Source organism: Nyctereutes procyonoides, unplaced genomic scaffold (genome assembly GCF_905146905.1).
Source record: "Nyctereutes procyonoides isolate TBG_1078 unplaced genomic scaffold, NYPRO_anot_genome, whole genome shotgun sequence".
Lineage (NCBI taxonomy): Eukaryota > Metazoa > Chordata > Mammalia > Carnivora > Canidae > Nyctereutes > Nyctereutes procyonoides.
The window spans coordinates 71,717,685-71,745,005 of NW_026575146.1; the positions used below are offsets into that span (position 1 = coordinate 71,717,685).

Genomic DNA, 27,321 nt, shown 5'->3' on the forward strand with positions numbered 1-27,321 from the left:
TCTGACACCAGAGGTCTGAGTTTTCCGCACGTTGAGCCATTTTTTGACACCAGGTTGGTGTCCTACAATTTATTATTTTATTTTTTTTAAAGATTGTATTTATTTATTTATTTATTTATTTATCTATTTATTTATTTATGAGAGATACAGAGAGAGGCAGACACACAGGCAGAGGGAGAAGCTGGCTCCATGCATGAAGCCCGATGTGGGACTCGATCCTGGATCCCGGGATCACGCCCTGAGCCAAAGACAGATGCTCAACCGCTGAGCCACCATGATGTCCCTAGTTTCTATTATTTTACATACACTTTTTCCAACCCACCACCTGCAGACACCACATGGCCTCTTGCTGCCCTGTTGGGGGAGATTCCTTTCTAGACAGCTAATCCTAGCTATGCTCTATGGGATCCACTTGACTCACAAATCCTAACAATGCTGGACCATGGAGGGTGCAGGATGTACTACCCCTACTCTCTTTGGACACCAGCCATGAACTTGAGATCCCCAGACCACCAGTGCTTCTGAGCCACTGGCTATAAATTCAGGGATTCCCATAATCACCTATTTAATAATTCTTTGTTAACAACTCACAGAACTCAGGAAAGCACTCTTTACACTTATGGCTGTATTTAAAGGACACAAATTCAGCACTCTTTACACTTACGGCTCTAAAGGACACAAATTTGTTTCTTTTCTTTCTTTTTTTTTTTTAAGATTTTCTTTATTTATTCATGAGAGACACAGAGAGAAAGAGAGAGGCAGAGACACAGGCAAAGGGAGAAGCAGGCTCCATGCAGGGAGCCAGACATGGGGACTCAATCCCGGACTCTGGGATCAGGCCCTGGACCGAAAGTGGTGCTAAACTGCTGAGCCATCCGGGATGCTCCCAAGGACACAAATTTGTACTAGGTCAATGAGATGCACAGTGGGACGTCAGAGAGGGTCCCAATTGTGAGGTTTCTGTGTCCTTGAGATGCGTTGCCTTCTCTGCATGTCTATGTGTGTCACCCACCAGGAAACTCACCTAAGCCTTGGTGTCTAGAGGTTTTAGTGGTTTGTTTTGTTTTGTTTTTATGTAGCCACAATGGATTGAATCATTGAACACGTGACGTTGAACTCAAACCCTAGTCCTTCCCTCTCAGGGGGTCAGGTTGATATCACAAGGCTCAAAGCCCCAAAGCCCTAATGACATGGCTGGTCTTTCCAGCATGGTCAGCCCCCATCTTGGAACCATCTAGGGGCCCACCATGAGTTGCCCTGTAACCATAAATTTAGGTATGGTTTTAGGGCCCACCATAAATATCAAAGACACCTCTATGGCTCAGAAAATCACAAGGGTTTAGAAGTTCCCCCACAAAAGCCAGGAACAAAGGCCTGACAAAATCTATTGTACAACATATGCCAGCCTTGGACTACATTTTTTGCCTTAAATCACAGGTGTCCTCTCCTGTTCCCTCTGAGCCACTTGCTTTCCCAGAAGCTATCACTAGCTCTAATTTTCCACTGATGGATTTCCACCTGATTTGTCACCTCAAACTTCGTTTTCCTCAAGGCCCCAAGAGAATATAAAACCTAAGAAAGAAGGTAGCCAGAGCAGCTCAGAAAGGCCACACATTTAGCGGTGACCTTGGGCAAGTCATTAACCTCTCTGTGCCTTTGTGTCCTCATCTAAAAAATGAGACTAATATCTATTTGGGTTGCTGTGAGATTGAGGTAGATAAAAGCACTTGAAAGAGAATCCAGGACCTATATGTTTTCAAAAATGTATTGTTTTCTCCCACTCTGACATCATCGTTACCATCATCATCACCATCATTGGTCCAGAATGCAGCATATGCAAGAAGAAAAGGCTCTGGATTTACAATGATAGTTTTGGTCCTAGCTGGTTTTGTTTGCAGTTTGCCAATATGACATGGGTAACCTCTGAGCCATTGTTTATTGGTCAGTAAAATGTGGGAGAATAGAGGTCACCCGGATGGCTCAGTTGGTTAAGCATCCAACTCTTGATTTCAGCTCAGGTTCTGATGTCAGAATCCTGGGATCAAACCCTGCAGGCTCCTTGCTCAGCAGTGAGGCTGCTCAAGGATTCTCTCTCTTCCTCTGCCTCTCCCCCTGCTCGTATTTTTTATTTTTTTATTTTAAAATTTTTTTAATCCTTTCTCTCTCTCAAATAAATAAATCTTTTTAAAAACTCGGGGTAACTAATGCATGCATAGGTAACCCACTGGCAGTAGTAATGTCAGGTCTAAAGTGCTGTGCCTCTAAGTTTGCTAGATAAGGACAAACCATTCTCCAAGAGATGCTGTGTTTTTTTTTTTTAAGTCATTATAACAAAGGGACAGCACAAGAGAATTTGCAGAGGATAATAGAAGTATTCTGTGCCTTGATTATGATGGTCATTACATGGCTACGAATTTGTCAAAACTTGGAACTGTACACCAAAGAGTTCATTTTGCTGGATTAATAGAATATGAATACAAAATAGATTGAGCACTATTTATTTATTTATTTTAAAGATTTTATTTATTTATTCATGAGAGACACAGAAAGAGAGAGAGTCAGAGACACAGGCAGAGGAAGAAGCAGGCTCCCTATGAGGAACCTGATGTGGGACTTGACCCCAGGACCACAACTTGAGTGTGAGTGTGGGAGACAGAAGAACGGCAGGGAGGGGGGGAGGGTAGTGCTGGGTCTTCTGAGAGTAAGAGGAAACCCAGGAGTCGGGGGATCTCTGAAGCTGAGGGAGGAGGATTTCTGAGGCTGAGGGAGGCCCCAAGGGTCACTCTCTGAACCCAGAAAGTTCTGCTTTGAGGGCTAAAGGGGACTGTCACTGAGTTGGGGATTGCTGTGTGGGAGCTCTCCAAATGTAGGGAAGCTCTGTAGGTGACCCCCTGAATGCAGGTAACCCTGAACAAAGCTGACAATACACAGACCCCTGGGTGGTTCAGTGGTTGAGCTGTCTGCCTTCTGCTCAGGTCATGATCCTGGGGTCCTGGGATCCACTCCCACAACAGGCTCCCTGCTCAGTCTGCTTCTCCCTCTGCCTGTCTCTGCCTCTGTTTCTTATGAATAAATAAATAAATAAAATCTTTAAAAAAAATGACAATGAAAAAAAAAGACAATGGAAAGGATTGTCCCAAATATACATCCCAAAGGGGAAGCGGCAATTCCAAAGGGGAGAGACTGATTTTTACAATTTTACAAGTGTGGGAATCCTGACCTGTGGGCTGGGAACCACTCCTCAGTCAGCAGCATTCTGTTAGGAAAAACGTAGAAGTCAACGTGTAAAGGTGACCCCTGTGCCTTGAAGCAGCTGGGAAGAAAGCAGTGAGGTCAGAGCCCCCAGAGGTGGGGAGATTCTCCAAGGGGAGGCAAGGAAGGGAGGTAGGGGGGACTTTGGGGACAGGGAGGATGTAAAGGTAGGGGTGGCAGTGAGAGGAGCCCCCAAGACCCGGAGGCCCTGATGCCTTCCCTGCACTTGGGAGGATCCCCAAGTTGGAGGGATTCAAAGAATTGGTAAGGCTCAAGCGAAGGCATCCCAGGGTCCCGCGGAGGGGGATGGAAGCGGAGACCTGAGGGAATCCGTGAGCCCAGTAGGCTGGAGGACCTTAAGGTCCAGTCTTGGGACTTTGTCCGAGACACGTGGAGGACAATGCAAAGAAGGGGATCCTAAGGTGGGGATGAGGCAATGGGGCTCCCTGGTGGGCCAAGAAGACCCCTGCAGGGATCCTTCCGCTCAGCCCAAGGCCGGTCTCCCCTCCAAGCTTCGCTCGTCATCTCTAGCCCTGGGACGGGTCTCCCAGACGCAGCAGGTGCCGCACAACAGTAACAATGGCAACCGACAACCCTAGACGCCGCCTCAAGAGAGTCCGGGGAAGGTCCCGATAAACGACAGCCAATCAGGGAGCGAGGGCGAGGGCGCGCTCAGAAATGTAGCCAATCAGAGAGCGAGAATGCTGGCTCGCGGATCTGACGGCGACGGGAGGGGACTCGAAGGCAGCGCGAGCTCCCTCGCCAATCAGAGCCAAGGATGACGCTCTCGCGCTGGGATCTGTAACGCGGAGGGGCGGAGCTTACACGAAACGCCGCCAGAGTTCCCCAGCCAATCGGAAGTTTTGCTGCCTCCGTCTCAGGAGTTGATTGGTCACTTTCAGAACTTGCCTGTCGCAGGCCCAGGGGCTCAGCGGTTTAGCGCCACCTTCGGCTTGAGGTGTGATCTTGGGGACCTGGGATTGAGTCCCACGTCGGGCTCCCTGCGTGGAGCCTGCTTCTCCCTCTGCCTATGTCTCTGCCTTTTTCTGTCTCTCATGAATAAATAAATAAATAAATAAATAAATAAATAAATAAATAAATAAATAATATATATATATATTTAAAAAAAAAAAAACAAAAAGGGGAAACAGTAACAGAGCAAATAGAGTCCGTTATGCTGGAATGGAGCAGGAAGCGCCAAGTCACGAAGAAATGGGAACCCAAAAAGCTTAAGCAGCTTGCTTTAGATTACGCATTTCTAAGTAGGGGCGTAGATTCAAACCGTCATTTCCGAGCCCCATTTCCACAAAATAGTCTTGCCCTGCCTCTTTGAGATACAACATAAGGGATGGATGAGACCTGAATCCTAATCACACTGGCCAGGAAAGGAAAGCCCTCGCTTCATGGTAAAAATATTTTGGTTCCAGCCACCTGGCCTTTGCTCACACCATTTCTTCTACATCAAATATCCACTCAGTCTAGAGCTAGTCCAAAGTCTACCTCCCCTAAAACCAAAAAACAAAACCGCCAGAGAACCACCCCTTGCCTGCAGCAACAAGGTTTTCCTGCCCGCCCCCCCTTCACCGGACATCAATCCACCCATTTGGGGCTCTCATTGTCCTTTACCTGTTTCCAGGCTCTGATCACCCTGGAATGTTACCGTCCCTCTCTGTCTGTCCCCCACCCTTCACAAAGCCCTTTGAGGACAGGTGACATCTCTGAGTCACCAGCATCATCCTGCACAGGGCCTGGATTCCAAGGAAGTCAAAAAGTGAAAGGTGGTATCTGGGCTTTCCCATCCTTAAAATGGGATGTTGTGGACTTCTGTTAAAAAAAAAAAATCATATTCTGAGACACTGCTCTGGCTGAAAACTTTGCATTATCTTTGATCCTCATTAGTCACCCCCGGGAGCCCTGCAGCAAATTCTGATGGTTCTTCTTTCAAAACACATCCTAAATCCACTCACATCTTCCCATCCCCACTACCCCCACTCTCCTTGGGAGTCACCACCACCACCCCTGGCCTGGAGAATAGCAATATCCTCCCTGGACTTCCTGCGACCACTCTAGCACTGCTCTTCCACCAGGGCCTGTTTTCCAAACCACTGACACGGTGCTTTTCTTTTCTTTTTTATTTTTTTTAATATTTTTTATTTTATTTATTCATAGAAACGCACAGAAAGAGAGAGGCAGAGACACAGGCAGAGGGAGAAGCAGGCTCCATGCAGGGAGACTGACGTGGGACTCTATCCCGGGTCTCCAGGATCACGCCCTGGGCTGCAGGCGCGCTAAACCACTGCGCCACCGGGGCTGCCCTTTTCTTTTTTAAAGATTTTATTTATTTATTCATGAGAGACACAGGGACTCCTGGGCGGCTCAGCACTTGGACAACTGCCTTCAGCTCAGATCATGATCCCGGGATCTGGAATCGAGTCCCACATGGGGCTCCTGCAAGGAGCCTGCTTCTCCCTCTGCCTATGTCTCTGCCTCTCTCACTCTCTGTGTCTCTCATGAATAAAAAAATAAATAAATAAATAAATAAATAAATAAATAAGTCTTTTAAAAAAGAGAGAGAGAGACAGAGAGACAGGCAGGGACATAGGCAGAGGGAGCCAGGTGTGGAACTCGATCCCAGTACCCCGGAATCATGACCTGAGCCAAAGGCTGACGCTCAACCACTGAGCCACCCAGGTGCTCTCACAGTGCTTTTCTTAAAACATTAATCAAATTACGTCATATCTCAGCTTACAAATGTTCGAAGTCATCTGAGTGTTCTAAAATTTAAAAACATAGGCACAACCCCCCCAAAACCCCAAAGTCTTCACTGCAGCCTATCAGGTCCTACAAAATCTGGCTACTACTTGTGTCTCCATTAGGAATGCAGATTCGGGGATCCCTGGGTGGCGCAGTGGTTTGGCGCCTGCCTTTGGCCCAGGGCGTGATTCTGGAGACCTGGGATCAAATCCCATGTCAGGCTCCTGGTGCATGGAGCCTGCTTCTCCCTCTGCCTCTCTCTCTCTCTCTGTGACTATCATAAATTAAAAAAAAAAGCCTAGCTCTGTGACCTCAAGCAACTTTTTTAGACTCTTCTAAGGCACAGTTTGATCACCTGCGAAGTGAATTTATTAGAATTCTAAAAAAAAAAAGAAAGAAAGAATTACTAATGAAAATAGACTCCTATTTTATAATGTAACTAGTATTCCTCAAAATTGATAAGGTTGTGAAAAGCCAGGAAAGACTGAGAGGAGACTAGGGAGGTGTGGCGATAAATGGTATCCAGCAACAGATTCTGAAACAGAAAAGAAAGGACTTTAATGTGAAAACTGGTAAATTCCAAATAAAGTCTGGAGTTTGGTAAATAGTCGTGCTAGTTTCTTAGTCCAACAAAGGTTCTATAACAATGTAAGAGGATAACATTAGAGGAGCTGGGTGAGGATTGTATGGGAACTCTGTATTATCTTTGTAACTTTTTCCATAAGTATAAAGGTATTCCAACAGAGGTGTGCCTGGGTGGCTGAGTCCTTTAAGTGTCTGCCTTAACTCCAGCTCATCTACTTTTCCTGCTGCTCCAGGAGTATACAGATGTTCCGATTTCCCTATCTAAATATCCCTTTAGTCCTAAGGAACACCAGCAGGCCCCCTGAAGAAATGGCTATAAATATAGACCGAGAGAGAAGAGGAGACTGAGGGCTCCACCTGCTGGGTCTGAGGGAGGAGGAGCTGGGGCCTGGACTCCTGGGTCTGAGGGAGGAGGGGGTTGGGGGCCTGGACTTCTGGTCAGAGGGAGGAGGGGCTGGGGCCTGGACTCCTGGGTCTGAGGGAGGAAGAGGCTGGGACCAGGGCTGTTGGGTCTGAGCAGGGAGAAGCTCAGTGGCCATACTCCTGGGTCTTGGGGACGTGTGAACTGTGGCCTGAGATGGGGGGTGGGAAGCTGGGGGGGATGGGGGGATTTGAGGAATTAGATCTCGAGATCTCAGCGTAAGATCCCAGCGTACTTTTCCGCGGCTCCGCGCGCCGACAGGCCACGCCCCCCTCTGGACAAAGTCCCACCTACTTCCTTCCCGACCCCTCCGCACCTCCCTGGACCTGGGAGAACTCAAAGGGAAGGTTCTAGAAGAGACTTGAGAGACTCCTGTAAAGATGGAACAGCAGGAGGAGGGGACTGAGCCCGAAGGGTGAGAGACACAAGACCTTCTCCACGGGGAGGAAAAAGACCAGAGAGGGGAGGGGACGGAGAAAATCAGAGACAGAGTGGACAGACCCAAAGAGAGTATCAGAGAGGGGAAAAAAAAGTCAAGTATCATCAGTTAGAAACAATCTTAGCGATTTTGTTGCTAGAGCTGAGCGAGATACAAACAGGGATTCAGTTAGGAACAGATACTCGCGGAGCAGGGAGACATTTCAAGAGGGAACCAGGAGAATCAAAGATCCCAGAAACAGCGGTAGAGCTGGAGACAGCATAATAATTGTCAGACCTGGGCCTTTCGTATGCGCCTTTGACACTCCCAAAAGCCATCTTTTGGTGGGAAAAATTAAGGTTCACCACAGAGAAGTGAGGGGCCCAGAAACATACCCTGAGGGAAGTGGCCCTGGAGCTGGAACTGTGTTTTTATATATATATATATATATATATATATATATATATATATATATATATATATATAACTTATTTATTCATAAGAGATCCAGAGAGAGAGGCAGAGACATAGGCAGAGGGAGTCCGTTGCGGGACTCAATCCCAGGACCCTGGGATCATGCCCTGAGCCAAAGGCAGATGCTCAACCACTGAGCCACCCAGGCACCCTGGAACTTTGTTCTCTCTGGTGCTAAAGTTCTGCCAGAGCTGGCTGTCCCTCTGTAGAGAAATGGGAAGAAAGAATGAGAGAGAGATTGAACCGGCAGGGACGTCAGAGGTGGATGCAGGACTCCCAGGAAAAGTGCTGGACTATAGTAGGAAGGATAGAAAGAGTTGGCGAGCCCTGTGGACCTGTCGTCTTGTCATTCCAGGAACAGGCCGCCCTTGTCTTCCCCTGGGACGGAATTTTGGCCACCTGCACCTTTTCCAGCCTTGCCACCTTTTCCCCTGGGCACCCCAGATCCAGCCCACTTGGGGCTCCCTGAAAGCCTGGCTTCTGTCACCATCCCCATCCGCCTGGACGCCCTCTCTTACCTCCTGCACAGTGCTCTGCTGGGGGCCTACAACCTTCAACAGTCCTTGCCCTCCTGCCCCTGCACCACCCAAGCATGCTGCCCCCAGCCAGGCACCGCCATCAGGCCATCCAGGGGACGCAGGGGCTGGGGCGTCCAGCGCAGGCTAGGCCGGGGCCAGGGCCCACAGCAATGGCGACCTGGCAGGGCTGAGAATCCAGAGAGGGGCTGGCTGGGGAGGTCTGGGGCTGGCCCCAAGACTCCTCCAGTGATCCCAGCATCACCACCAATACTGCCCAGACACGATGAGAAGAAGGAAGACAGAGATCAGGAGTCATCCCAGGACATGCCGCCTGCTGTAGCAGAAGACTGGGAGGCAGAGTACTAGGACCTGAAGGTCCAGCTCCCCAAACTCCTGAGTGGGCCCACCCAGGGTCACCAGGAGGGTTTTCCTGGTGCCCAGGGTGACCTCAGCTGAGGCAGAGATACTCCAGGAAACATCCTGTTCCCATGTTTCTTCTCCCAAAACCACAGCTTCAGAAGTGGGTCCTGCGAGCCACCCCATGAGAACTGGAGCTGACTTAGGATTCCACGCCAGAAAAAACCCTGAGCCTCATGCCCATGCCCAAAGCCATACCTCTTCCCATTCCCAACACCATCCCCAACTACAGTGATGACCCTAACCCCATCCCCACCTGCCCAACCCCCACTCTCAATATCATACCCCTAAACCCACTCATTCCCATTTCTATTCCTACCTCTCCCCTCAGGCCCAGCTCTGCACTCTCATTCTCTACCTACTTCAGGCCAACCCAATCCTCCCTCATCCTTAACTGCCTCCTAAACTTGACCCCAAACCTAGCCCATCTGTGACCCCAGCCAACCCTGTCCCATTCTTATTCCAGTCCCAGCCCCAAATGTGACATGCCCTGTGACCCACCTGCAAAGAACCCCATTGGCCCAGCGTACCCAGACACCTGCCACCCCCCACTCCCTTTCCTGCCCCTGGGGATGGGGAGCCCTGGTTGAACAATAAATGGATGACTGGCCCTATGTCTTGTGTCTCTGTGTGTGTGCTTACACAGCTCAGGCTAACCCAGTGGGTGCTGTGAGCAAGGCCTGTGAAAGGGTGGGAGGGTTGCTGGGAGGGTCACAGAGAGAGGTCAGTGGAGCCAGGGACTGCAGGGAGGGAGTGCTTGGATCCCTGTTTCAGCGAATTCCATTTGGGGCCTCTGCCACCACTGCACTTCTGCCTGCTGGAAGCTGCTGGGCCATGGGGTCATTGTGTGGGGAGGCTTAAGGGATTTGGGGGACCCAGGGAGCAGAGAGGCCAGTGACCTGGCTCGGCTCAGTCTGCACAGAAGGGCCGAGGCAGACAGAGGGCTTGTGACAGGCTCTGCCATTCAGGTAGGGACCAGGCATTGGACCTACAGGCCCCCTCCTCCACCAAGACCCAGGGGGCCATCCTCTAGCTCCTTCCTCTCCCAGGGGCCTGCTGGGGTCCCAGCCCCTAGCCCCCTCCTCACCCAGGACCCGGAAGCCCAGGCCTCCAGCCACCCCCTCCCAGGATCCAGGGGCCCAGGCTCCAGTCCCTTCCTCTGCCAGGACCCAGGAGTCCAGCTCGTGACCCCATCTCTCCCCTTCTTCACAGATCACCATGTACAGCTTCATGGGTGGCGGCCTCTTCTGTGCCTGGGTGGGAACCATCCTCCTGGTGGTGGCCACAGCAACAGATCACTGGATGCAGTACCGGCTGTCAGGGTCCTTTGCCCACCAGGGCCTGTGGCGTTACTGCCTGGGCAACAAGTGCTACCTGCAGACAGAGAGTATCGGTAAGGCTCTGGGGCGGGGTTAGAGGCCCTCTGGGGATAGAGCCAGAGCCCCCCACCCACCCACCCACTCACCCAGGACACAGCCTCTCCACCTGTTTTGCAGGTGGAGAACTCTGTGCCTCGGAGAGGGAAAGGCACCAACCAAAGATCACTCAGCAGAACTGGGATATCAGGATTTTTTTCTAGTACAATTATGAAATGTCCTAGAGGTTAAGTAGAGACGTGACATTTCCTGGCATGAAGTCAGGTAGGGCAGGCGGGGTTAGGGTTGTCAGACTAGCATTTTCTAAATATCTACTATGTATCAAGAACTAGGTTGGAAACTGGGTTACAGAAGAAATATGGATCCTAAATTTGCTAAAGACTGGATGGTAGTATTTAATACATACTGTGTGCCAGGCTATGTAATCTATCTGTCTATATGTACATGTGTATGTATATATGTGCATGTTACAATATATGCTGTAAAAATGGGGAAAAATAGCTCTCCCAGCATAGAGTTCTTGCAAGCTACATTATAATAATATATATTTTATATAAAAGATAATACATATTATATAGTATATTATATAATATATATCTATGTATCTCTCTCCATATGTATATACATATACCTATGTGTATTTATACATATATATGGAGAGATACATTCATTGTATGTTATATTATATAATATATAATGTGCATTATATATTAATATATTAATAATATATAAGGTTACATATTTTATATTTACTAAACAGTAGTAATAATAATAGTAATAATAATAATGATGACTGGCATTTATCGAATATTATTGTGTCCTATTCACTATTCTAAGTGCTTGACATGAATTAATGCCCTTTAGTCTCTCAACAACACTGAAGGTAGTACCACTGTTTCTGGGAATAAAATATGAGACTTGCCCTCAAAAAGCCAGACATTGGGGATCCGTGGGTGGCTCAGCAGTTTAGCGCCTGCCTTCGGCCCAGGGTGTGATACTGGAGTCCTGGGATCAAGTTGGCATCGGGCGGGCTCCCAGCATGCAACCTGCTTCTCACTCTGCCTGTGTCTCTGCCTCTCTCTCTATGTCTTTCACAAATAAATAAATAAATAAATAAATAAATAAATAAATAAATAAATAAATAAAATCTTAAAAAAAAAAAAAAGCCAGACATTCTCTCCAGGGAGTTTTTGAGAGGAAGAGCCAACCCCCCTGAGCCCTGTGATGGGCCAGATTTCAGGCATCCCATCTCATTGAACCTGCCTGGGAGAGGCAGCAAGATGCCCATTTTCAGAAGGGGTAAACCAGGGCAGCAAGCAGTGGAAAGATTTGCCCCAGCCTCCAGCTTCCGAGCTCAGTTGGCCTCCTGACTTCATGTTTCCCTTTCATTTCTGGAGGTCTCATTCATGCCTCTACCTACCATTTCTCCCACTTCAGTCTGGGAACACCCTGGGGGACACCCATATTCCCTGTCTTAACTCTGCTGGGGATGGGGAGAGGGAGGCATGATGGAGCTTTGCAAGTGCATTTGACCTCAAACCCAAGATCCTCAGGGACACACCTTACCATGATGGATTGCTGAATATCTGTCCAAGCAGTTGGCTCACTTTGCACATCAACTCTCAGGAGCTCATGAGAATCAAAGCAGGAGATGTGAACTTGCAGTGGCCGAACCCAGCTGCAGATGTGGGTGTATAGAGTTTTTAAAGTTTCTTAAGTCTCTGCCAGAATTTAAAATTTTGTATAAAAATTTTTATGTATAAAATCTGGGCTTGCAGCTCACTTAGAAAAATCCAGTTTTGCAACCTTTAACTGTGGTATATCTGTCAGGGGCCCCTCAGGGAAGCACATTGCGATTTAAACAGGAGAATTTTCTCTCAAGATGGAGCAGAGGGCCGTAGTGGGTAACTGGTGATGTGATGTTCATGCCCAATTCACAGCAACACCCCACCGTAGCCCACTGGACTTATTTGCAGCTTTAGGCAGGCCTCAGAGACATTTGCTCTTTCCAGTCCCACCTTAGCACACCATGGGAAGGGCATAGACTAAAATGTACCTGGTAAGCCCTCCAGGTTTGCATTTATTTATTTATTTATTTATTTATTTATTTATTTATATTTATTTTTATTTGTTTATTTTTAAAGATTTTATTTGTTTATTCATGAGAGACAGGGAGAGGCAGAGATATAGGCAGAGGGAGAAGCAGGCTCCCTGTAGGGAGCCTGATGCAGGACTCGATCCCAGCACCCCGGGATCACAACCTGAGCCAAAGGCAGAAGCTCAAACACTGAGCCACCCAGGTACCCCTATTTTTATTTTTTAAAGATTTTATTTATTTATTTGAGAGAGAGAGCAAGCACAAGGGGGGCGGGGAGGAGCAGAGGGAGAGAGAGAAGTAGACTCCCCACTCAGCAGGGAGCCCAGTGTGGGGCTTGATCCCAAGACCCCAGGATCAGGACCTAAGCTGAAGGCAGAGGCTTAATGGACCTAGCTGCCCAGATGCCCCTCCTCCAGACTTTTAAATACCCAGAGGCATCTGTAGTTTCCTGGGGCTGCCATTACAAAGGACCACAGACTGAGGCTCAAACCACAGAAATGTACTGTCTCCCAGCTCTGGAGGCTGGAAGTCCAAAACTAAGGTGTCAGCAGAGTTGGTTCCTTTTGAGGCTGCCTGGGAGAGTCTGTTGCTTGTCTCTCGCCCAGTGTCTGGTAGTTGGCTGGCAGTCTTTGGCATTCCTTGGCATGTCAGTGCATCATCCTGATCTCCATCTCTATCTTCACATGGTGCCCCATCCCTGTACCTGCCACCCCACCCCATGCTGTATGTCTGTCTTTTTCCAAATTTCCCCATTTTGTGGGGATACTGGTCATTTTGGATTAGGAATACACCTACTCCAGTAGAACCTTATCTTAACTAATCACATTCACAATGACCCTATTTCCAAATAACGTCCTATTCTGGGTATTAGAGCTTCAACGTCTGAATTTGGGGGTTGGGAGAGAGACACAGTTCAACTCCGTAACAACAGCCATAGAGAAACAGCCAGCAATTTTTCTCACTGACATTTGCACAAAACAAAAGCGCATTTTGCAAAGATCCAGACTTTTTATCTATTTTACTATTTTTTAAAGATTTTATTTATTTATTCATGAGAGACACAGAGAGGCAGAGACATAGGCCGAGGGAGAATCAGGCTCCCTGTGGGAAGCCTGATGCGGAAGTTGATCCCAGGACCCCAGGGCCCCAGGATCACGACCTGAGCCAAAGGCAGACACTCAACCCTTGAACCACCCAGGTGCCCTCAGACTTTTTACTTTTCAAGTGGCAGGACCCAGGCTCTGTCCCAGCTGCAGAATTGTCCTGGGTGTTCTGAGAGACAGACTAGGCAAGCAGTTAACAATAAGAGCTTTGGTGCTTGACTTTCAATGCCTGTCCTACTGCCAATTATGAGACCCTGGGTGAGTCACTTTACCTCTCTGAGCCTTAGTTTTTCACCTGAAAAAAATGAGGTCAAAAATAGTACGTATAGCATAAGGGCTCTCAGAAGGAACAAATAGGCCCATTCACAGAATGCATGCCTGGCACATATTTAGCAGGTGCTAAACAGAAGATGAGATCATAACTATTATTCTCAGGGCATGTCCTATAGGGCAAACCCAGAGCTAAGCACAGAAGAATGATTCTCATGTCTCCACATTCATTCATTCAGCATTTGCCCTGAGCACCCACTATGTGCCAGGTGCTCTGTGCTAGGGATGAAGCAATGAATGAGGAAGCAAGACCTTTGTCCTTGCAGAACTAAGAAATCAGGGAAAGACAGATATAAAGTTAAAAATAAATAAATAGGCCATTTTCAGGTATGGGCAAGTGGTATCAAGGAAATGAAAGACAGTGATGGGGCACACCTGGGTGGCTCAGTGGTTGAGTGTCTGCTTTTGGCTCAGGTCTTGATCCCAGGTCCAGGAATAGAGTCTCACATCAGGCTCTCTGCAGGGAGCCTTCTTCTCTCTCTGCCTGTGTCTCTGCCTCTCTCTGTGTATCTCATGAATAAACGAATAAAATATTTTTTAAAAAGACGGTGATCGAGAGAGTATAGGAAGTAAATAGCAGGAGGATAGCAGGGAATCAACACTCATTCATTATTCATTCATTCATTCATTCATTCATCCAACAAACATTTCTCCACACCCATTAGCAAACCTAACTTGAGCTGGGGGTGTTCTCCATGTAGACTCCTGGCCTTAGGGAGCAATCAGGCTAGAAGGGAAAACAAGCCAAGAGCCACAATCCAGAGCAGGAGGGAAAGACCATGCCTGATGGGTGAAAGGGTGCTTCCCAGAGGGGATTTGGGAGCTGGACTGTGGAAGATGAATAGGAGTTTGCCAGGTGCAGAGAGTGTTGGTTTGCAGAGAGGCGAGGGAGAAGCTGGGTCAGGATATGGAGAGAGGCAAGACATTCCAGCCCTCAGAGGTAGCAGTGTTCGCCACTGAGGGCAGGAGTGGCTTGGGAGCCTGGGAGTGACTGTTCGGTGCTACCACAGCTTATTGGAATGCCACCCGGGCCTTCATGATCCTGTCCTCCCTGTGCGCCACCTCGGGCATCATCATGGGCATCCTCGCCTTCGCTCAGCAGCCCACCTTCACCCGCCTCTCCCGGCCCTTCTCCGCAGGCATCATGTTTTTCGCTTCCAGTGAGTGGACCCACCCTCCCCCATCCCCACCCCCACCCCCAACTTCCCTGCCCATTTCCATCCCAAGCACTTCTTTCTGGGGGGTTTCTTCTCATTCTCAGCTCCATGACCCCAACCTTGATTGATACCAACAACCAGAGAGTTTCTGGCACCAACCACCCAGAGTTGATGCCATACCCCACAGGATTAAGGGCATGACCCCTAACAAGGCTGTGCCTACTTGGGTGGCAAGAGGGGGCCACAGGCCATCTGCACTTTTGGCCAACTGGCTATAGATTCGGGGGTTCCCAGAACCCAGGCAGATTAAAAAATTCGCTAGAAGTCACAGAACTCAGGAAGGCACTACACTTAACAACGAACATCTCAGCACTGGCTAAATAAAGAGATGTCTAGCATGAAGCTGGAGAGGGTCCTGAAGACAGAGCTTCTGCACCCTCCCCCTTTGGGGTCAGGGCACACTCCCCTCCCAACACACTGCTGTGTTAGCAGCCAGAAAGCTCCTGCACACTTGGATATCCAGAGTTCCTGCTGGGGTTTCATTGCCAAAGCACAACTCAGTCATTGATTGTGTGAGCGAATTTAATCTCCAGGTTCTTTCTGCAGAGGGTGATCTGATAGCTAGTGGCTCAAAGCCCCTACTGTCTGTTCTGTTTCTGTGGCTGGTCTTTCTGGTGACCAGTTCCTACCCTGTGTCATCTCAGCTCCACATAAATCCAATAATAACAAAAACACTCGTATTACTCAGGAAATTCCAAGGATTTAGTGTCTCCCTCCCAGGAACCAGAGACCAAAACCAGCCCAGTCAAATTCTATTACACAGCACTGGCCTGACCCATCCTCATCCAACCCTACTCCCCAAGCCTCCTCACCCTTTACACCTTCCCTCCCCTACCTGGGCCTCCCCCTTCCTCCATCTCATTCCCATCCCATCTCCAAAACCCATTCCTGCCCCCTTTCCCACCCATTACCCCCTACCCTCTCTCCCCAGCCTTTTTTGTCCTGTTGGCCTTGGCCATTTACACTGGAGTCACTGTCAGCTTCCTTGGTCGCCGCTTTGGGGACTGGCGCTTTTCCTGGTCTTACATCCTGGGCTGGGTGGCCTTGCTCATGACCTTCTTCGCAGGTACGAGGGCTTGGGGGTGGGAAAGTCAGTGTCCCTGGCAGAGTGGGCGGCACTCCAGAGGGCAAGATGATGGGGTGTCCCCTACAAGTCCCCTAGCAGTGAGCCAGAAGACAGACTCCAGGTTCTGCCAAAACCCAAGGAAGAAGGGAGTGCTGTGCTGGGGTCTTGGGTTAAGAGCCCAGGTTAGGAGGACTTGGGAGGTCAACTGGGATCTCTTCTCACGCAGGGATTTTCTACATGTGTGCTTACCGGATGCATGAATGTCGGCGCCTGTCTGCTCCCCGCTGAGCCCAGTGTACTCCCAACTTCATCTGGAAGTTAGAATGGGGCCACTGAAAAGGAGGGGGAGGGTCTAGAGGCCTGAAGTCCTGGTTCCTGTGGGCATGAGGGGGTTCAGTCCTGGACTCCGGGTGGGGACCTCTGACTCCTGTGTCCCAAGGGGGAAGGAGGAAGAATGGGGCCTGGTGGGAAGCAGCTGAGAAGACCCAAGGCCCAGCCCACAAAGGGGGAGTGTTAGAGAAATGGGATCTCCATTAGAGCGACTTTTTGAGAGTCTAATAAAACTGATGTGAAACTACTAAGGTGTGGTCCCTGAGGGGCTGGGGTGCTGAGAAACACGTGTGAGAGGTGGATGGGGTGGGAGTGGTTGGATTACTGCAGGTGAACCTGCTCAGTCTCTATAGGGATGGGGACAGACATGAATCACACAGTCCCCACCAGGGGTTAACTATGACTTCTAGGAAACAGATGTATAGGTACAATTCTGACACCTATTCTAATGTGTGTGTGTGGTTTTTTTTTAAGATTTTTATTTATTTATTCATAAAAAGCAGACAGAGAGAGGCAGAGACATAGGCAGAGGGAGAAGCAGGCTCCCTGCCAGGGAGGACCCTGGGATCACAACCTGAGCCAAAGGCAGATGCTCAACCACTGAGCCACCCAGGTGCCCCTGATGTGTTTTTTTTTTTTATCCTACATCACCAAGCAACTCCGTTCTGACACTACCCAAGTGGAGGTAGTGTCAGATACCACAGAGGAAGGACTGGGTCCTTAAGACTGCCCCACCCCCTACCTCAAATATCATGAGAAGTGCAGCTTATCACTTGGGCTTCTGAAGGTCAACCAGCAGTAGTTGGAGATTTCCATGACTCACTCTTTGGGTTTGATTACTTTGCTAGAGTGGCTCACAGTACTTAGAGAAAGCTTCTACTTACTAGATCACCAGTTTACTATAAAAGGATCTAAGTCAGGAACAGCCAGATGGAAGGAAAGTGCAGGGCCAGGTGTGGGGAAAAGGCCAGGGGCTTCCATGCACTCTCCAGGGGGCCACTCTCCCCATTATGCATGCATTCACCAACCTGGAAGCTCTCTGAACCCAGTCCTAGTGGGTTTTTATGGTGGCTTCATTATACAGGCATACTTGAGTACATCATTGGCCACAGGTGGTTACTGAGTCTCCAGCCCCTCCCTCTCCAGGTTGGGGGCTGGACTCCCTCTAGTCACCTGGTTGGTTCCCCTGTCACCTGCCCTTACCCTGGAGTGCAACCCACTTCCCCCAGTCGCCTCATTAATGTAACAAATAGACCTTCAAAGCCCTTATCACCCATGAAATTCCACAGCTTTGTGCCAGGAATAGTACAAAGACCAAATATATATTTCTTATTATGAATCATATCAGTGGGATAATACAATAAAAGAAAAGATCTCACTGTCCACTCGCAGCATCTTCAGGCAGCATTCCTAACAGGCCCTCCCCTCCTGGATGCCTCCCCCCCCCCCCCATCTAGAAGCACCAGATCTCTGATCTGCACATCCTCCTGCCTCTTCGCACACCATTCATCATGACCTTGATCTTCTCTTCATTACTTCATTCAATAAGCTGCACCCAATTGCCATGAGATTTACTGATATCTATCATAAAATAATAAGGCCATTTAGCAAAGCTAATTCTAATAATAAGAATATTAATTACAGGGATCCCTGGGTGGCTCAGCGGTTTGGCGCCTGTCTTCGGCCCAGGGTGTGATCCTGGAGTCTGGGGATTGAGTCCCACGTCGGGCTCCCTGCATGGAGCCTGCTGCTTCTCCCTCTGCCTGTGTCTCTGCCTCTCTCTCTGTGTCTCTCATAAATAAGTAAATTTAAAAATCTTTAAAGAAAATAATATTAATTACATCCTACGCTAAAACTGTCATATTAATAGAAGCTTACTCCCTAGAAATGTTTATTGAGGCATCCACAAATAACAATAGTACCATATTTATAGAGGCTTCCTCTACTAATAATGGCAATTGAAGCCTTCTCTAATCATAATTTATTGAGGCCTATTTAAGGAGTCATATTCAACGAGGCTTATTCCAGTAATCATATTTATAGAGGTTTATTCTAGCAATAATAATGATGTTGCAACTCCAGACTCATCTCCAATATCCGCTGGAAGAGCAGAGGCATCTCAAATCTCACGTGTCCTAGTTTCTTCCACGTCCCACACTAACTCCTCCCATATCTCCCTATCCTGCCCCACTGTCATCCAGCTACTCCAGCCAAGAGTGTTGGGAACATCCTCAGCTGCTTTGTTACATAGCACATCTGATTTATCAGCAAGCAGCTTTGGCTCTGCCTTAAAAATGTGTCCAGAATTTGATTCCTTGCCCATCCAGTTACCAGTCTGATCTTATCTCCCTTGGCTTATGGCCTCATCCTCCTAACCAGCTCTGCTGGTGTCTCTACCCTCCTCCTGCCACCCCCACAGTCCATTCCCTACACAGTATTTAGAGGGATTTTTGTTAAAGCATGATTCAAGTCATGTCACCCCTCTGTTCCAATGAAAAGCTAGTCTATAGGGGTGCCTGAGTGCTCAGTGGTTGAGCATCTGCCTTTGGCTCAGGTTGTGATCCCAGGGTCCTGGGATGAAGTCCCACATCGGGCTCCCTGTAGGGAGCCTGCATCTCCCTCTGCCTATCTCTCCCTCTCACTGTGTCTTTTATGAATAAATGAAAGGAATCTTAAAAAAAAAAAAGCTAGTCTAGCAAGACCATACAAGGTGCCACATGTTCCAAACCCTGCTAGCTCTTTGACTAGACCAAGAGCACTTTCAATTTCAATAATTCACTAGAAGAGACCACTGGAAAGCTGTTATAGTTACAGATCATCATACACAGCCAAAGGTTAGAGATGAAAAGCAGCGAAATGAAGAGGCTTGCAGGCGGCGTCCAGGAGACCAGGCCTGGGCTTCCAGTCGTCTTCTCCCAGCAGAGTCACACAGATAGTGCTTACTTACTGCTTCCACCAACAATGTATGACAATATACACAGAGTCCTGCCCCCCGGAGAAGTTCACCTGAGCCTTGGTGTCCAGGGGTGTCACTGTCCAGGGTCCAAGGCAGTTTTGTAAGCATGGAGAAATCATGTGGCTGACCTTAGCTACTCCAGGGGTCATCCTGATACCGTATGGCCCAGGGTCCCCACCATATGCCACATGGACAGTATATACCATTTAGTGTGGCCCAAGGACCCCAGGTAATCAGAGACACTCTAAACAGACAGGACATGCCAAGGATTTAGAAGTTCCTCCCTCAATCTCTTGTCAAGGCTAATGCTTGGCTTCCCACTCTTCTCTGAGCCTTGCTGGCCACCATGTTGGCACAGGCCTGGGCCACCTCTTCCTGGATGGCTCTTTCCAAGTGTCTGTCAGTTTTTTGTCTCAAAGTTAACTTTTTGCTGAGATTCCACTGGCCACCTTATCTGAAATCACAACACACTTCCTCTCCCACTTCCCTACTTTTACTTAGCTACAGCACTTTTCACAGTTATGCTGTTTTTCGTGGACACCATGTTTGTCTATCCCCAGCTGGAATGTAAATGTTACCAAAAGGGAGATTTGTATCTGGTTTTGGTCACCACTAGATCATCTTATAAGACAGTACCTGGTATATAATTATCACTCAAAAGAATGTTGCTAAAAGAAAAAAAAAAAGAATGTTGCTTAAAATACGTTTATTCAGGCCAATTAATGATACTATTTATCATCTTAGAAAAATATTTGTTGAGCTCTACCCTAATGATATTTATTGAGATTTAGTATATATGTATATTTTTATAATTAATCTGCTTATTTAATATATATATTTTAAATAGATTTTATTCATTTATTCACGAGAGACACAGAGAGAGAAAGAGAGAGAGAGAGGCAGAGACACAGGCAGAGGCAGAGAAGCAGGCTCCATGCAGGGAGCCTCCTGCAGAACTCGATCCCGGGACTCCAGGATCATGCCAGGCCGAAGGCAGGTGCCAAACCACTGAGCCACCCAGGGATCCCCTAATATATATATTTTTTCATTTATTTTTATAAGGATTTTATTTATTTGAGAGAGAGAGTGAGAGAGAGCACAAGCAGGATGTAGGGACAGAGGGAGAGGGAGACACAGACTCCCTGATGAGCAGGAAGCCTGATTTGGGACTTGATCCCAAGATCCTAAGATCATGACCCAAGCCAAAGGCAGATGTTCAACCCACCCAAGTGCCCCTATATTTTTTCATTTAAAATAAACCAAAAAAGTAAAACAGAGGTGGAAGAGCATATAATCCCTTTATGAGTTATAGGCTACACAACCAGAAAACATTACTTTTCCAAAGATAATATACAAAACACATATATTGCCTGTTTTACATATGGTATCAGACACTTTTATTACTATTAATTTTATAGTGAGACATTTCATAAGATCCTGACACACTGTATAAAAAACCTACTTTACTTTTTTAAACTCTGAGAAGTTAAGAGAGGGACACTGAGAGGAGGGAGTGCTTGTTGTAAAATTGATAAAGCTGAAAAAAGTAACCATAAATACAACAAGGAGAGAGTAGTGCTTGCTTGGGAGAACGTCGCCCATCTGGATAAATCTGCTTTTTTTTTTAATATTTATTTGTTTATTTATTTGTTTATTTATTTATTTATTTATTTATGATAGACATAGAGAGAGGGAGAGAGAGAGAGAGAGAGAGAGAGAGAGAGAGAGAGAGAGAGAGAGAGGCAGAGGAGGAGGGAGAAGCAGGCTCCATGCCAGGAGCCTGACACGGGACTCGATCCCGGGACTCCAGGATCGCGCCCTGGGCCAAAGGCAGGCACCAAACCGCTGAGCTACCCAGGGATCCCCTGTTTGTTTTGTTTTGTTTTTAAAGATTTTATTTATTTATTCATGAGGGACACAGAGAGAGAGAGACAATGCAGAGAGAGAAGCAGGTTCCATGCAGAGAGTCTGAGAGTCCGATGGGAGACTCGATCCCGGGACTGCAGGATCACGACCCAGCTGAAGGCAGATGCTCAACCGCTGAGCCACCCAGGCTGCCCCCTGTTTTGTTTTTTTAAAAGATTTTATTCATTCATTTGACACACACACAGAGAGAGAAAGAGCACAAGCAGGGGGAGCAGCAGGCAGAGGGAGAGGGAACAGGCCTCCAGCAGAGCAGGGAGCCCAATGTGATGTGGGGTTTGATCCCAGGACCCCAAGATCATGATCTGAGCCATCAAGGTGCCCTTGTGTGTGACTCACAACCTGGAGATCAAGAGTCACATCCTCCACCCACTAAGCCAGCCAGGCACCCCTCAGCTTACTATTCTTAGCAGAGAGTTTCCATCTAATGAGTTATTTTTTATGTCAGAGGAGATACATTAAGCTGCATTCTACTAGACAACAACTAAATTAACAGATTTAGTACATTTTTATTATCATAATAGACTGCCTTAAATATTGATGGAGTAGGCCTCAGTAGAAATGAGAGTGTCTTCCATAATAACTGTTTATAAGCAGCATTCACATCTTTTCTATAGGTTCAGTGAGGGTGAGGGCCTCATGTGCCTTGGGCGCTGCTGTTTCCTCAAGGCCTGGCCTATAAGCAGTGCTGATTGAATTCACTATTTCCAGGGGCACCTGAGTAGCTCAGTTGTTTGGGCATCTGACTCTTGATTTTGGCTCAGGTCATGATCTCAGGGTTGTGAGACTGAGCCTGGCGTTGGGCTCTGCTCTGAGCGTGGAGCCTGCCTGAGATTCTCCCTCTCCTTCTCCCTCTGCCCCTTGCCCTGGTGTGCAGTCTCTCCTCAATCAAACAAAACAAAACAAAACAAAACAAAACAAAACAAAACAAAACAAAACAAAATTAAGTATTTCCAGAGGCCTCCTATGAGGGGAGCCCCTGGAGTCCCGCAAATTCATCAGACTTTGTTTCTGCCTTGGAGTTCTTGAGGTCTGAGGACGTGTGGAAAGTGGTGGAAGGCAAAACACTTTGGATCAAGCCAAGTGAACAATGTCCTGGGAGATAATAATTGGGCTAGGGCTATGGAATAGTGCACTGGACTGAGGGTGGAGCCTGGAGCCTTGGCACTGGGGGACCTCAGGTCTGGAGACAGAGCCCATAGAATAAAGACCAGGTGTCTAGGTGGTACAGGTGAGCCTGAGGACTGGGCAGAGCTTCTGCAGGGTGGGGGCCTCAGAAGGAATTCCCTGAGTCTGGGAGAGGCTGGGAGCTGGGGACTTGAGGTCTGGGGAAGAGCTTCAGAACACACACACATCTTGTCAAGAAAAAAGATGGAGGTTCTGCAGGACAAGTGCATCTTCAATGTCACATTGAGTTGCTTCGGGCTCTCCTGCTGGCCTTAGTCTGATTCTACTGGTTTGAGGTGTATGGTCTGGTGGGCACCAAGATCATGGGCCTGCAGTCAGCCTGTGATGCCTATAAGTGCAAGGAACCTGCAGGAGCACGGTATGGCCACGTGTGTACATGTGTGTGCTCCTGTGTATGTGTATGCTGTGGTGGTGATGGTGGGATTTACAGATATGAAACAGGAGGGGTGCCTGGCTGGCTCAGTTGGGAGACCACGTGACTCTCAATCTTGGGGTCCTGAGTTCAAGCCCCAGATTGGGGGTAAAAATTACTTAAAGAAACAAACTCAAAAGTAAAGGGAGATGAAATAGGGTTACAGGCATGGGCCTGGAGGTGGGATGGAGAGAAAAATGAGTAGGGTCGAGATAGGAATTATGGGGGGTGAGGTAGGGGATGAGAAAGTGGGGGTGGGGCTATAAGTGTGATCTGGCATGGGGATGGGAATGTGGATAGGGTTAAGTCTCTTGGGATGAGGATGGGTTTGAGTTTAGGGCTAAGCTTAGACTTGGAGATGGGGTTGGGGCAGAGTTTCTTTCTCCAAGAAGTTGAAGGTTAGGTTAGGTTGGAGGATGGGATTAAATTAGAGGTTGGAACTGGGGTTAAGGAGTGGGTCATATTTAGGGTTGGGGATGTGACTGGCTTTAGAGCTGGTCTTGATGATGTAAATAGGGCTTGCTTTAGGAATCAGGTTGGGGTTGAGTTTGTGTGTAGAGCTGGGTTATGGATGGGGTTGAATTTGGGAATGAGAATGGGGTTGGATCTTAGATGGGGTAGACATCACAGAAGGCCTCTGTGCCCTGACATTCCCTTCACCACACACCCATGGCCCAGACTTCCTGAAGCCTGTCTGCTGCTCTTCATAGAGTTATATGCACTGCCATTTTGTATTGGTGCCCTTGTTATTGCTGACCTGAATTTGCCCCTGAGAGCCTGTCCTTGTGAACATGTTCTCAGGAGTGGCCAGTTACGTCAGTGGTGAGGGTCTGGGTGAGAGGTGGGGGACTGCAAACTGGAGTCTCCAATGATGGAAGATGGAAGAAGCCCTGGCCACTTGAGTCACTCTTGGGTCTCCCTTTTACCAGCTGTTGTGGGACTGCTGGCTTAGGTCATCTTCATAACAGGGGTCCTCTTCTAGGCCATGAGGAATGGCCTGCACCTTCTACCTGGGCTATGGCACCTTTACCTTATACCTGCTCATTGGTGAGGTGAGGCACTGCTTAGAGCCCATTGCTGGTATGGGAAGAGGCAGCTAGTGATTGGAGGGTGGGAGGGTCCTGTGTGCCTGCCTGTGTCCCTCAGGCACCCTGATCCTGGCAATGAAGCCCATCACACTGGAGGCCCTGCTCAAAGCAGAGCTCTGTGAACTCTCATCAGAGGAGGATGTGGGCATGTCATGCTCTCCACAAACTTTCAGAATTGTGATTCTCCACTGTTTGCTTGTCTTGGGTAAAAGCTCCAGGCAGGGATCCAGGAGTCTGAGACCTGCTTGCTCGCCTCTTCCTCAGGACCCAAGTCCAGGCCTCCAGCCCTCTATCCCTTCAGTTGCAAGCATCCTGGCCTCCAGGCCCCTCCTTCCGCAGAGACACTAGAGTTGGGGCCCCCTCTTCCAGAATGGAAGGTTGCAGAACCCACAGGAAAGCATGACACAACCCCTAACTGTCCCCTTTGGCCACATCCCCCCCATTTAACTCACACCCTGGTCTCATCTGTCACCTTCCACCCTGAGGCCCCCAAGCCTCTCTCACACCTCTTCCAGGAAGAAGTCTCCTCTGATGTTGAGGGTTCCAAGGGTGGGAGGTATAGAACCTAAAACAGAGGTAAGTTCTGAACCACCACCCAAACCACTGATGATATGACACCCTCCCCCACCACACACTATGAGGAGAACCGGACCTCTGCGGGGGGAGGACAGGGCAACCAGGAAGGGAGGGTGTAAGGCAAGAGTCCGTTACCCGGAACTGTGTAAAACCAAACCAGCTTGGTTTTAAAGTCTTGAGTCTCTTTCTTGAGCTCAGAGGACCCATCCGCCCAGGTTACCAGCCTCTTCATCTCCAGGACCCAGACACCTAGTGCTCACCTACATGGAGCCCTATCGGTCCTTGGCTCTACTCACTGGCTCCCTGGGCCTGGTGACCATCCTGATTGCTCTGAGTACGGATTTCTGGTTCGTGGCTGTGGGGCCCAGCTTTACATTTCATTCGGGCCTCTGGCCAAAGGGGGTTTATAACAAAGTAGCAGGTAAGGGAGAGGGGTCTCTTGTTGGGGGCGGTGGGCTGCCAGAGGGGCAGGCACCAAAATCTCACCTCTGAACAGACTACATCCGTGCGACGCAGAGCCTCACCATTCTGGCTGGTCTGTCGGTCCTGGTGTCGGTGATCTTCCTGGTCCTGTCCTACATCCCCTTACTGTCCCTTCCAGGCCACGGGCGCCTCGTCTCCTCTGTCACAGCCTTTGCTGCAGGTAGACTCTGGGCTGTACTTGGGCACTGGGGACCGGAGTTTCTGCAGAGGGGCTGAGCCCTGTCTCTCCTCTCCATCCTCAGGCCTTTTTGCGATGGTGGCCATGGTGGTCTATACCAGTGAGCGGTGGAACCAGCCTCAAAGCCCCCAGGTCCAGACCTTCTTCTCCTGGTCCTTCTACCTGGGCTGGGTTTCGACTGTCCTGTTGCTCTGTACAGGTGACTGTTGCTCTGGGAACTGGAGGCGGTCTGGGGTCTGAGAGAGCAGAGTGGGGGCAAGCGCTAACCTCTCTCTGCCACACCAGGTAGCCTGAGTCTGAGTGCTTATTGTAGAGCCTCCCGGCCTGGCTATGACACCTTGTGAGCTGAAGGCGAGACCAGGAGGAAGAAGCAGTAGTCACAGAAGATGTCGTCAGGAGCCGCAGGCACCCACAGGCCTCCCTCTAGCCCTTACCCCTAGCCCTCCTGAGACCCCTTCATTTGTTTCTTCATCCGTTCAACAAAAATTTGCTGGGATCTGGTTATTCTTTCTTTTTAAGATTTTAGTTATTTATTCATGAGAGACACAGAAAGAGGCAGAGACACAGGCAGAGGGAAAAGCAGGCTCCCTGCAGGGAGCCTGATATAAGACTCATCCCAGGACCCTGGGGGGTCATGACCTGAGCAGAAGGCAGACGCTCAACCACTGAGCCACCCAGGCATCCTGGAATGTGGTTATTCTGAGATTAATTCTGACACGACATAAGCTGAGCTCCATGGTAGGGACACTAGGCACACAGAAAGGAGTCAGAACCCCCACCTGTGCTCAGGTAGCTCCCGGACACAACGGTGTGGATTCAGGCACGGTCCCATGTCTTTTCCTTCTCTTGCCCTTATCTTTCTCCCTGTTTCCACCTCAAGACTCTCTGTACTTTCTCTTTCTTCTTTATCTTTCCATCTCACTCCTGCTCTGATTTTGTCACCCTGGTCTTCACTCTGGTCCTCCTTGCCCACTTCATTAATTCACTTACTCCTTCAGCTGGCTTTTCCTGAGCTCATCTTTCCTGCTGGGTCTCACTGGGGATGCTGATGGTAATCTGACCTGGGCCCTGCCCACTAGGGCTGCTAGTCCTGGTTGGGGAAATTGAGACCACAGGTAGAGTCTAGGATGGTGGGAAGAAAGACTGTCGGGGGTGATGAAGGTGAGCTTTTCTGGGGAGAGGGTGTTTAGGGGCTTCTTGAGGGCCAAGGAGAGGTCATCCAGGCAGAGGGACACAAAGGTGGAGGTGTGGAATGGCTGGATGTTTTCAGGGATGGAAAACAGTGCTTTGTAGCGGAATGTGGAATACAGGGTGGTGGAGCATGAAGATGGAGAGGCAGGTGGGAGGGCCCCTAAGGCCACTCCTGGGGGCAATGGGGATCTAGGAGAAGGTTATGAGTTGGGGAGGGGTGACACCAGTTCTAGGTGCCAGAAAGACCCCTCTGTGGCATGGAGGGAGGCCAGAGGGAGAGAGAAGCTTGGCAACATTACGGGTGTGACTGGGACCAGGGCATGAGATGGGAAAGAGGGAAGGAGCCAGAAAGATTGGGGCAGGAGTGGGTGGTGGTGGCAGAAGGAACCGGATTCAGGGATCCAAGGGCTTTGTGGAGTGATGGGCAGGAGGGGGAAGGAGAGTACTCAGGCGTCTGGCATGGGCGATGGGCAGGATAGCAGGGTCATCCCTGGTTTGGGTGGGGGATATTGAGCTCAGTTGGGATATGTTTGTCAGGGGTCTTGGAGGGAGACTTGGGCTGGAGATGGTTTGGGTTGTTATCAGAGAATCGGTGGCTACTAGTGGAGGTGAGGAAGGTCCTCTTGTGGGCATGTGCAGGATGGAGGCTCTAGGAAAATTGGGAGGATGGGGAGCAGGAGTTTGCATGGGCATCTAAGAGGGCAGTCAGAGAGCTGGGAACCTGGAGTGCTTATGTGATCAAGGGAAGAGTTTTCAGAGGGATATGGTCTACCATGTCATGGCCTTTTGGCTCCCCCCAGACTCTGAGCTGTCTCTGCTAGAAGAGTTATGTGTGTGTGTGTGTGTGTGTGTGTGTGTGTGTGTGTGTGTGTGTTGTTATCCCTTTAAATGGCTCATGGGAGAGGGAATTCTGGAACTCTTCCTGCCTCACAGAGACCCAGTCTCCCTTCCCCCACCCCTCTGGACT

The 27,321-nt window shown here is 48.9% G+C and overlaps 3 protein-coding genes across 3 annotated transcripts; all 3 read left to right on the forward strand.

Moving 5' to 3' along the window:
• The first annotated feature begins 7,354 nt into the window (after positions 1-7,354).
• On the forward strand, positions 7,355-8,788 carry CUNH19orf84 (chromosome unknown C19orf84 homolog). Its single transcript, XM_055310227.1, has 2 exons — positions 7,355-7,427; positions 8,260-8,788. Exons 1-2 carry the CDS (start codon positions 7,393-7,395, stop codon positions 8,786-8,788), a joined length of 564 nt encoding a protein of 187 aa, XP_055166202.1. The 5' UTR covers positions 7,355-7,392.
• Positions 8,789-10,057: 1,269 nt separating this feature from the next.
• LIM2 (lens intrinsic membrane protein 2) lies at positions 10,058-16,317 on the forward strand. The gene is made up of 4 exons (XM_055312007.1): positions 10,058-10,232; positions 14,757-14,906; positions 15,895-16,029; positions 16,256-16,317. Exons 1-4 carry the CDS (start codon positions 10,058-10,060, stop codon positions 16,315-16,317), a joined length of 522 nt encoding a protein of 173 aa, XP_055167982.1.
• Positions 16,318-24,717: 8,400 nt separating this feature from the next.
• On the forward strand, positions 24,718-25,646 carry NKG7 (natural killer cell granule protein 7). Its single transcript, XM_055311209.1, has 4 exons — positions 24,718-24,923; positions 24,999-25,145; positions 25,228-25,362; positions 25,449-25,646. The coding sequence occupies exons 1-4, from the start codon at positions 24,767-24,769 to the stop codon at positions 25,505-25,507; spliced, it is 498 nt and encodes a 165-aa protein (XP_055167184.1). The 5' UTR covers positions 24,718-24,766; the 3' UTR covers positions 25,508-25,646.
• The last annotated feature ends 1,675 nt before the right edge of the window (positions 25,647-27,321 follow it).

Excerpts from the sequence above, each read along its gene's own strand:
- LIM2 (XM_055312007.1), top strand. The coding sequence starts at position 10,058 with ATGTACAGCTTCATGGGTGGCGGCCTCTTCTGTGCCTGGGTGGGAACC. Across the intron at positions 10,233-14,756 it reads CCTGCAGACAGAGAGTATCG|CTTATTGGAATGCCACCCGG; the intron begins GTAAGGCTCTGG and ends GTGCTACCACAG. Across the intron at positions 14,907-15,894 it reads CATCATGTTTTTCGCTTCCA|CCTTTTTTGTCCTGTTGGCC; the intron begins GTGAGTGGACCC and ends CTCTCTCCCCAG.
- CUNH19orf84 (XM_055310227.1), top strand. The coding sequence starts at position 7,393 with ATGGAACAGCAGGAGGAGGGGACTGAGCCCGAAGG. Across the intron at positions 7,428-8,259 it reads GAGGGGACTGAGCCCGAAGG|GAACAGGCCGCCCTTGTCTT; the intron begins GTGAGAGACACA and ends TTGTCATTCCAG.
- NKG7 (XM_055311209.1), top strand. The coding sequence starts at position 24,767 with ATGGAGCCCTATCGGTCCTTGGCTCTACTCACTGGCTCCCTGGGCCTG. Across the intron at positions 25,146-25,227 it reads TGTCACAGCCTTTGCTGCAG|GCCTTTTTGCGATGGTGGCC; the intron begins GTAGACTCTGGG and ends CTCCATCCTCAG. Across the intron at positions 25,363-25,448 it reads TGTCCTGTTGCTCTGTACAG|GTAGCCTGAGTCTGAGTGCT; the intron begins GTGACTGTTGCT and ends CTGCCACACCAG.